General features: G+C 45.8%; 1 protein-coding gene across 3 annotated transcripts; it reads left to right on the forward strand.

Moving 5' to 3' along the window:
• The first annotated feature begins 212 nt into the window (after window positions 1-212).
• On the forward strand, window positions 213-10,245 carry pan2 (poly(A) specific ribonuclease subunit PAN2). Of its 3 annotated transcripts, none has more exons than XM_053424490.1 (26): window positions 213-454; window positions 1,253-1,624; window positions 1,713-1,882; window positions 1,989-2,109; window positions 2,233-2,310; window positions 2,396-2,666; window positions 2,833-3,178; window positions 4,253-4,349; window positions 4,436-4,555; window positions 4,681-4,800; window positions 4,910-5,038; window positions 5,131-5,330; window positions 5,446-5,594; window positions 5,715-5,821; window positions 6,017-6,115; window positions 6,223-6,314; window positions 6,596-6,740; window positions 6,841-6,978; window positions 7,054-7,113; window positions 7,201-7,291; window positions 7,382-7,539; window positions 7,795-7,938; window positions 8,827-9,006; window positions 9,096-9,189; window positions 9,645-9,848; window positions 9,953-10,245. In XM_053424490.1, the coding sequence occupies exons 2-26, from the start codon at window positions 1,337-1,339 to the stop codon at window positions 9,985-9,987; spliced, it is 3,636 nt and encodes a 1,211-aa protein (XP_053280465.1). In that variant the 5' UTR covers window positions 213-454; window positions 1,253-1,336; the 3' UTR covers window positions 9,988-10,245. The 3 variants fall into 3 exon arrangements, with proteins under 3 accessions (XP_053280465.1, XP_053280466.1, XP_053280464.1); XM_053424491.1 differs by having other exon boundaries at window positions 214-454; window positions 1,319-1,624; window positions 9,645-9,836; XM_053424489.1 differs by having other exon boundaries at window positions 215-454; window positions 1,319-1,624.
• The last annotated feature ends 322 nt before the right edge of the window (window positions 10,246-10,567 follow it).

Raw genomic sequence — 10,567 nt, forward strand, 5'->3', positions numbered from 1 at the left:
CTGTCTGCAACTTCCTGTCTGCAGCTCTCTGTCTGCAGCTCTCTATCTGCAGCTCTGGAACACATCCTGTATGCAGCCCTCTGTCTGCAGCTCTCTCTCTGTAGCTCTTGAACACCCCCTGTCTGCAGCTCTCTGTTTGCAGCACTCTGACTGCAGCTCTTGGACGCCTCCCTGTCTGCAGCTCTGGAACACATTCTGTCTGCAGCTCCCTGTCTGCAGCTCTTGGACGAATCCTGTCTGCACCTCTCTGGCTGCAGCTCCCTGACTGCAGCTCTCTGTCTGCAGCTCTCTGTCTGCAGCTCCTGAACGCCTCCCTGTCTGCAGCTCTTGAACGCCTCCCTGTCTGCAGCTCTTGAACGCCTCCCTGTCTGCAGCTCTTGAACGCATCCCTGTCTGCAGCTCTCTGTGTTGTGGATGAACATGGACACATGTGCTGTGAACATCTCAACAATAGGTCGGTGTAAAGTTTACACGTGTTTAAACTCTCACAGTTTTCAGCTGCACATTTATTCTCTTTGTACAAAGCGAGTTCGTGTCCCACGCGAGCTTCTAGTGTCTGTTTGGCTACGATGCTAAGCTAGTTTAGCTTAACTTAGCTGTCCACAGTGAACCACGGCTGCTCTAAGTGAAGGAAATATATAAACATAAAACTTCCAGTACAAGCTTCAGTCGTTAATACAACACGTTTGGTTTCTCATGTGTTTTGTTAGCATTTGGTTTTAACGTTAGCTTCCGGGAGCTAGCTACTACTACCCAAGCTAATGCTAACAGCAGAGCTAGCCTGAAGATGCTAACAATAATCAAAACAAACGATGTGTTTTATTGGTGTTAGGCTCATTTATCACAACCGCTTCATGTCGCTACACAAAACACAGCCTGGGGTAGAGAAGTTAGATCAATAGAAAGATCATAAATTTATGGATATTTATTACAGATGTGAAGTCTGATGAAGAAACGTCAAAACACCAGTTTTTAGGAAAGTTGATAACAACCACACATTATGATTGATGTTTTTATGAAGTTCTGAAAGTATAAACGAAGTCCAGAGTGTATAACCAATTCATTTCATATGAGGAGCTCCACATCTATAAAGTGAAGCTCTCTGGGTCCTTTTGAAAATAGATTTTAAGATGCTTCCCGAGTCCATTCAATGTATAAATAACTTAACTAATTGCCTACATATTGAATAAATTATTATATTTGTAAAGTGACTTGTATCTCAAGTTTCTATTTTTGTGCATTATATTTTAAGCTTTGCAACTTTGAATGAAACCGGGCTTGAGAGGAGTGAATGTTCACAGCTACCGTTCCTCTGCAGGTTGACTGAGCCGCACCCATGATGAACTTTGACGGCCTCGACCCCGGGATGGGCGAATACCCACCCAACCTTCACGGCACGCTGGAGTCGGGTATGGAGCCCTCCATGGATCAGCACCTCAACCCCAGTCACCTCCAGGGCGTGGAGCTGGACCCGGAGGGGATGGCTGGGCCGGGCCCCGAGACAGTGCACCTCATGGAGGGGATGTTCTCCGAGCTGCACAGCGTCGTGTCAGAAGTCGGCGTCCCAGTCACTGCAACGCATTTCGACCTGCAGGAGGAAATGCTCTGGATGGGAAACCACAGAGTGAGTCCTGATCCTGGAGCATTGACCGATTGCTGAAGTGCCACTTTAACACTAATGCATGAATATTATTTGAATCCCTTTTGTTCAGGGCCATGCGAGCTCGTTCTTTGGACCGACAATGGGCCGGTACTCTTCTTTTCAAGCGCACTCATCAGATGAAATCCGACAAATTCAGAGTTTGGAAACGGGCGTGCTGTTCCTCTCCAAGAACAACCTGAAATGCCACACTCGGGGGGGCCTTGTCATGTTTGATTACCCGTAAGTGTCACTAAAAAGCAACTGGATCTAAAGTCCTTGTACAGAGATTGTTTATTTTCTCATTGAATTCATTGCTTTAACTCAATGATGTGTGTGCGTGTCCCAGGATGGATGAAGGAGCTGATATGCATAGTCTCCTCATGACTGACAACAACATGATGATCATGGGCGGATTGCAAAACTATGTGATTGAAGTTGACTTGAATACTGTTCAGGAAACTCAAAAGGTGAGACTGTGGGAGGAAGTTAATCCTCGTCCACAGCTGGTTTAATCTGCCACGTAATATAAAAGTCACTAATACTAAGTGTAAGTGACTGACTGTTTACTTCTGTGTTGTGTGTACTGACAGTTCTCGGTTGAGGTACCAGGACTTGCAATAATGCGTCAGACCAGTCGTTTCTTCTTCTGCGGACACACTTCTGGGAAGGTACAGACAACCCGAAGAAATCTCTGTGTGAAAGATGTTGTTCAAGGTCACACGTCTCTCACGTTTCGCCCTCTGTCAAATCCAGATAACTCTCCGAGACCTGCGCACGTTCAAGACGGAGCACGAGTTCGACGCGTTCTCTGGAAGCCTCTCGGACTTCGACGTTCACGGGAACCTTCTGGCTGCGTGCGGGTTCTCCAGCCGGGGAATGAATGGTTTGGCATGCGACCGGTTCCTCATGGTGTACGACCTCCGCATGATGAGAGCCGTAACTCCCCTGCAGGTGCATGTGGACCCCCTGTTCCTGCGCTTCATCCCTACCTACACGTCGCGCCTGGCAATCATCTCACAGACAGGTATGAGTCAGGGAATCTCATCTGACCGTTTTCTGTCTGTCTGTTTGTTGACTTGTTTGTTTTACTCGTACATGTTCTTTGTAAACAATCGTCCAGGCTACATGTATGAGAATTTATGAACCATTTCCAATTTACTGGTTTATGATGTAATTGTTTCTCTCTCCAGGTCAGTGCCAGTTCTGTGAACCCACTGGTCTTGCCAACATGGCCGACATTTTCCACGTGAACACGGAGGGGCAGGTGCTCATGAGCTTTGACGTCTCAGCCAGCAAACAAGCCTTGTCCTTCGGGGACTCCGGGGGGTGCGTGCATCTGTGGTCTGACGCTCCTGAAGTGAATTTTAATGATTACTCCCGGGAGACGGAGTTTGCTCAGCCGTGCCTCGTGGACTCGCTGGCTCAGCTGGACTGGAACCACGAGCTGCTGCCCATCTCGCTCATCCCCATGCCGCTGACCAGCACCGAGGCGCTGCTGTCGGACTGGGCTGCGGCCCGGGCTGCACCTAGACCCAGGTAGCAGTCAATGAATTTACAGTGTGTTGCATACAGTAATAGTGAGGATCCTACAAAAGTACTTCAGTAAGGTTACATATACACATAAGAACGTACATTAAACAACCTGTGACTATTTATTAGCAATTATTAATCTCAGTAACAGGTATAATCTGTGTAGCCTGATAACGGCTTATTCCTCATTGCACCAGACTGAGGTCATTTACCAGTGAATAAAATAAGTGGATATAGTTCCCATCATTCACTCTGTTTACTTCTGCTTTAGTACAGGGCTAAGCTGTTGCACTAACCCGGTGCAATAGTTTGCTCTTTGTTAGGAATGAAACCACATGTGTGACCGTGTTGTAAGGTTCACGTGTTTAGAAGGAACCAGCAGGACGGGGACAGCCGCCACAGACAGAACAGGAAGCTGGAAAGTATTGAGAGACAAACAGACGAACACATGTCTGGGATTTGTCGACGACAGCACAAATGTAGAATATCAAGAGCGTCACGCTTCACTGAAAAGCAAAACAACAACCTGCAGAATGAAAAATGAAAAAACGTATGACCTCACTTCTCCCCAATGCGGAATGTATTTCTCTTTTCTGCTGCCATTGTCAACAAATTCTCTAGAAGTGATGTCAATGTTTCCTGTTGTGAGCGATACACGGAACAATTGATAAGACAGCAGCCAGTTAGAAACATCTCCAGTAATTAAACATTACACCATCAACAAGCAATTCTACTTAAATGTAACCTCACTTTAAGAAGAGCTCTTTAATTCAAATACGGCCGCATTAGAATGAGGTGTGCTCCTCCGAGAATTACAAAGTTTTACCTGTGTCTGATCACACACACACACACACACACACACACACACACACACACACACACACACACACACACACACACACACACACACACACACACACAGACACACACACAAAGAAATGTCTGTTAAACCCTCTAAATTAAACATAAACGTCGTCAGATCAATAACATTTAGTTTCGAATCCGATGTGGTTTTCATCTCTGTAATAACCTCATAATTTTCATATCTGCCACCATATGAAACATGTCTGTGTCCAACAGACGAGCTCCGCCCGTGGACCCTGAGATCCTGCGCACAATGAAAACCGTTGGGTTCATTGGTTATGCAGCAAATCCTCGCACCCGCCCTCGCAACCAGGCACGTACCAAGTGTTTCAGCGTCATGTTTATTTGTTTGATATCAGTCGTTCATTGTTAAAAATCCATTTTCTGTGTTGATTTCAGGTTCCGTACAAAATCAAAGATGTGGAGCTCGACTATGATAATTACAATCAGATCCCTGAATCCCCGATTGGGCGCGACGAGGAGCCACACCTCTACATGGTGCCCAAAAAGTACAGAAAGGTACAGTTTACCACTTGTTATTGGACAGTTTGTTGACTTTTGTGATATATTATGTATTGTCTTTGTTGTTGCTGTGTAAAAAAAAATCGTGTTTGATGTGATAAACCATGTTTTTGTTCCATCAGGTCACAATCAAATACTCTAAACTCGGACTGGAGGACTTTGACTTCAAACATTACAACAGAACCTTGTTCGCCGGCCTGGAGCCTCACATCCCCAATGCCTACTGTAACTGCATGATCCAGGTGAGCAGCGAGGGAGAGTGTTCTTAGTGAAATGTACTTGTGTGATGGTGTTTTCTGTTTCTCATGCAGCGTTGTTGTCGTTGTTTTCCTCTTTGTGTTGTCACGTTAGGTTTTATATTTCCTGGAGCCAATCCGGTATCTGGTGCAGAATCATTTGTGCCAGAAGGAGTTTTGTTTGGCCTGTGAGCTCGGCTTCCTCTTCCACATGTTGGATTTGTCCCGAGGAGATCCCTGTCAGGTAGCCGTCAGTTTCTATCCCTGTGGCAAGGCAGAGGGTTTTTCTGAATTTGTGATTTCTCAGCGTCACCTCTCCTGTCTCTTCTCCTCCAGGCCAGTAACTTCCTCCGAGCGTTCCGCACCATCCCTGAAGCCTCGGCGCTGGGCCTCATCCTCGCAGACTCGGACGAGCAAACGGGGAAAGCCCGACTCGGTCGCTTGATCCAAAGCTGGAACCGCTTCATCCTCACCCAGCTGCACCAGGAGACGCAGGAGCAGGAGGGTCCGCAGGCCTACAGGGGAGCCAGCAGCAGGTCAGCGCAACAGACAAAAACTGAGCCTGAATCGTTCCCTGAGCAAAGTGTCTGACATATAATAAGAATAAGTTAAGGGAAATGTTCTCATGTTGTGTTGATGGTTCTCTTGAAGTTCTCTGGGTTCCTCTGGCGAGTCTGTCATTGGAAAGCTGTTTGGAACTGAAGTGGAGAACAGCAGCCTGTGTCGCTGTGGCAAGGAGACGGTCCGCGCCTCCCTCACGCTGCTCTTCACCATGCACTATCCCGAGCACAACTCCCAGGGTGAGTTCAAGGACCTGCTGCACGTCACCCTGTGTGAATAGAGTCGTGTAGGCTGAAGCTGCAGAAAGACCACGAAACTGTTTTCCGTATTGGATAAACAATATTCATCTCACTTGACAGAAAAGTCAATAAAGGAGTACGAGTTCTCCGAGATCCTGAAGAAGAGCATCTGTCTGGAGCAGAGCACTCAGGCGTGGTGTGAAAACTGTGAGAAGTACCAGCCCACAGTGAGTTCCAGCCATTACTCAGACAACAACCCCAATCTGACGCTCACACAAAAATCCATTTCAAACGTTTTATCGACACTCCTGCCAGTCACAGTTCCACCTAAACCCCTGCTTTTACATTTCACCCCTGCTGTTTCACAATCAGTCATTTATTTAAACACTATATACTGATAATGTTTTTGTTCATCACTTCAGGTGCAAACACGAAACATCCGCTGTCTCCCGGACGTCCTGGTGATAAACTGTGAGGTGAACAGCGCCAAAGAGGCTGAGTTCTGGAAGGCTCAGGCGGAGGTGGGTTGTTCAGTCTCATTTCCACTTGGACAAGTTTCAATTACACTCTGAAACGTGCACGTTGATGTTTACTTGCATTATATGATTGTTTTTTGTGGTCTTCACAGTTTGCCTTCAACAAGGTGATGCAGAAAGAGGCGATGGAACCTCCTAAACCCAAAGAGCCACCACCACCGATGCCCACTGAGTGGTGCTTAGAGTAAGATCTTATTTAATATAATTAACAATTATGTTCACTATCGTTAAATGGTTTAAATTTAGTTGAGTCTTTAAAACAAGATAGTGAGAAATATCCAACATCATTTCAGAGATGTCTTCACATTGCTGGTCTTTATTTAACTCACAAGGACAGAAATGAGCTGTAACACTTAATTTAAACATTTATTAGATCATCAGTTCTGTTGCCAGCTAAGTTTCTGCTCTACAAATAAAATTGGTCTCGGTTGAATGTGTCTGAACTCGTTCTTTGTCCTGCTGCAGCGGGGAGGACATGTGCAACATGGAGGGCTTCCCCGTGGACACCCGGGCGGAGGATCTGCGACATGTCTGGATCCCCCCCACTCTCAAAATGTCCATCAGCAAAAGTCAGGGGCTGGAGATCAGCAGCTGGCCTGAGTCAGAGGAGGTGAGGGAGGAAGATGCTCGCTGACCACGTTATTCATGTTTTTTACTGTGGGGTCAAGATCTACATGCGAATAATGACTCGTCACGTTGTCGTCCACCAGTTAACCACTGAGGAAGAGGAGGAGGGCGCTTCTTTATTTGACCTGATGGTCACGGTGCCCCACGTCCTGGACGCTCGCACGGGTGGGAACTTGATAGCTCACATCAAAGTGGGAGAGACGTACCATCAAAGGAAAGAGGTGAGTGAAGCTCAGAGGAGTTAATCCAGTTTGATATGGATTCTGTGAAACTCTAATGACACGTGTTTGCTTCAGGGAGTCACTCATCAGCAGTGGTACCTGTTCAACGATTTCCTGATCGAGCCAATTGATAAGGTAAATGTTTCATCACCTTTTTATAAAAGTTCTAATGAAATCTTTTGTTCGTAGCCACGTGAAAATAAACGTTTTGTTTTGTCGAAGGCTGAAGCTGCACAGTTTGACTTGAGCTGGAAGGTGCCGGCCATTCTTTACTACGCCAGGAGGAACTACCACACCAAATACGACCTCCGCAGTACGTTCAAGGACATCACCTGACCACTCAGAGGCTGAATAACCTCACGTCTCATTCACCTGCTCTTTCTGTCTCTGCTCTTCGTCTCAGTTAAAAATCCCATCGACGCGAGCGTGCTGCTGACAGAAGCCTCGCTGGCCCGGAAGCAGAGGAAGAGTCACGCCACCTTCATCCCGCTCATGGTCAGTGAGATGCCTCAGGCTGGAGACCTGGTGGGGCTGGACGCCGAGTTCGTCACACTCAATCAGGTGAGACTGACAGAACTTGACCAAACACAAGAGTACAAAATATTACATTTTGCAATATGGGAAATTCTCACATTTGACAAGATGAGATCAGATTTTGCTTGAAAAATAACAAATGATTATGACAATGGAGATCTATCAGTGTTTCTATACAATGCAATGTGGTGATGCTCCGACTCAAATCTATTTTACTCTTAAATCCCCCTCTTATGATAACCTGATTGATGTGTGTGTTTGTGTGTGTGTGTGTGTGTGCAGGAAGAGGCAGAACTGCGCAGTGACGGCACCAAGTCGACCATCAAGCCCAGTCAGATGTCCGTGGCCAGAATCACCTGTGTGAGGGGCCAGGGGGCCAACGAGGGCGTCCCCTTCATCGACGACTACATCTCCACTCAGGAGCAGGTGAGCGAGCGCAGAGTGAAAACACCAGAATGACACAACTGCAGAAAATCCGCCTGCGAATGGGGCGTTTACAGGGATTTTTGTTGCTCTTGTGGAAACAGGATACACTCGACCAAAGCGCTGTGCAGGGAGGACACCGTCTCCCTTTACTTCCTCTATTCTGTTGCCTTCATTGGAACAGCAGCGTGTCCTCTTCAGTGTGGACGATCAGCTCACAGGAACGATTTGCTACATGAGTCAATATCTAAGAATGAGCCGTGAGAACTGAGCTCTAACCCCCGTGAAACAAAAAGATATCTGAAATACCTGTGGAGTCGGTTCAAACCTTTTTGGGAAAGTTCTGAGATGAGTCACACTCTTCAGAAACCTCTGCTCGTTGCCTGGAGCGTCTCAAGTGCTGTGTGTTGGTTTTTTGTTGTGGTTGTATCACTGTAATAATGTGTTGTGGTTCCTGCTCTGCACAGCTTGTGTCTTGTCATCGCTCAGCGTCCTGCTGCTGCTGTGTTTTATATTTATTTTTGTTGTTTTTGTCTTGAGGGCTGCTCGTGTGTCGACCTGTTGTCAGGCAGACTTTATTTATAGCACTTGTTAAACAACAGGGACTAAGGAAACTCTGCAGGCAGAATAAACAAGAGATGGAAAGATGTAGAAAAGAGGATACAATTATAAATCCTAAGAGAGAATATAGAGATTTCTATTAAAGTGAGTGAAATAAAAAAAGATGAATTCAAATGAATTCAATCTGAAAATAAGTATAAGAAAATAAAATAAGTACATTTTAAAGGATATACATCAAAGTAAAACAGGCTAACATATAAATAAATCAAAATGTAATTGAAACACTCAAAAGTTGTTCTTCATAACGCTTGTGAATGTTTGTTCTTGCAGGTGGTCGACTACCTGACTCAATACTCGGGCATCAAACCAGGAGACCTGGATGCAAAGATTTCCTCGAAGCATTTGACGACCCTGAAGTCCACGTACCTGAAGCTGCGCTTCCTCATCGACACGGGAGTTCGCTTCGTCGGTCACGGCTTGCAGAAGGACTTCAGGGTCATTAACCTGCTGGTACGTTAAACTGGGAATCACATCTACTCTGTAGCCTGGTTTACAGGCCAGTATTCACATATCAGTTTCTGTTCTTTTGCTCCTTCAAGGTTCTCAAAGACCAAGTCGTGGACACCGTGCACCTGTTCCATCTGCCCCGCAAGAGGATGATTTCTCTGAGATTCCTCGCCTGGTACTTTCTAGGTCAGTTCATTTCAGGGGAAATGTGGATTAGTGAAGCAATAAAGTTCATATTTTAAATAAACCTTCGACTGTAAAAAGACTGCAGCTGCGGCTTTCTTCAAATGGGAATTGACAGTTGATGTGGAGACGTGTAATTTGAAGTCAGCACCTAGTAACACCCCCCCCCCCCCCCCCACCCAAACACACACATCGGTAGAAATTACAAATCTGATATTTTCATGCCAGAATTTTGAGGATTGAGTTAATTTTAGTATTTATTAAATATAAAGTTCAGATGTCTACTTGCTCACGTGTCCATGAATGGTTTAAAAGAGAGTTTCTCTTTTCACGTGGAGCGTTGAGGTGTTGATCCGATGTCAACGCCCAATAATCTGATCAGAAACCGATGCTAATTGGTTGAAATGCTGCTGTCGGAGTCAGACCCCCTGTGATCGTCCTCTTTGTCCCGCTCGCAGAACTCAACATCCAGGGTGAAACTCACGACAGCATAGAAGACGCTCGCACCGCCCTGCAGCTGTACAGGAAGCACCTGGAGCTGAGTCGCGCCGGCGGGAACGATGAAGTGAGGAAGGTGCTGAAGGGACTCTACGATAAAGGTCGCCAGCAGGACTGGAAAGTCCCGGACGCAGACACTGGAGATGGTCAAGGTAGCTCGAAAAGTACGAAATGCTGGTGACTCTTAGACATCGTGCTGAGTTTAGACGTCAGAGCATCATGGGAAAACGCTCCCAGTGGATTGAAAGCACTGTCTTCTCTTCTGCAGGTGCTGCTGTGTTTCCCTCTGTGATGGGCCTGTGAGCTGCTCCCTTCCTCCTCCACTCCATCAGTTTGTGTTCACTTTTGTACTTGTGTGCATTTATTCTTGCAGAGTCTGTGTTTTGCTGCAAAGTTTCACTGCAGCTCGGCGGCCACACATTTTTTTTATCAGTCGACATTTGTACTTTTCCTTTTTGGGTTTTCGGAAAAAAGTAAATGTGTATTTCGACTTCGGAGCCTTTTAAAAAAAAGAAGTTTTCTGGTGAATGTAAATAATTAAAAGCATTGTGAGCACTGGAAGATTCTTTTTCATTTCGATTCCAGTAGGTTTTGTCAGCATAGAAAGAACTGCATGAGAATTTAATAATGAGTTTGGTTTTCAGGTTCGCAGCCATAATTTTTCCATGAAGTTCGATAACATCTAATGGTATTTTTGGGTCGTTTCAAAGTAAAATAATCTCCATTTGCAGTTAAAACTCAGACAATAACAGCACAAACTTTACAACATCAACTAATATAAATGACTCAGGTTTAAAATGGATTCATGTTCTTTGCAAACACAGATCACTCCTGAATGATTCCTATTATCCAGTCGGGGGGGGGGGGGCTTCCCTACCTTTGA

Source organism: Pleuronectes platessa, chromosome 6, assembly GCF_947347685.1.
Source record: "Pleuronectes platessa chromosome 6, fPlePla1.1, whole genome shotgun sequence".
Classification (NCBI taxonomy): domain Eukaryota; kingdom Metazoa; phylum Chordata; class Actinopteri; order Pleuronectiformes; family Pleuronectidae; genus Pleuronectes; species Pleuronectes platessa.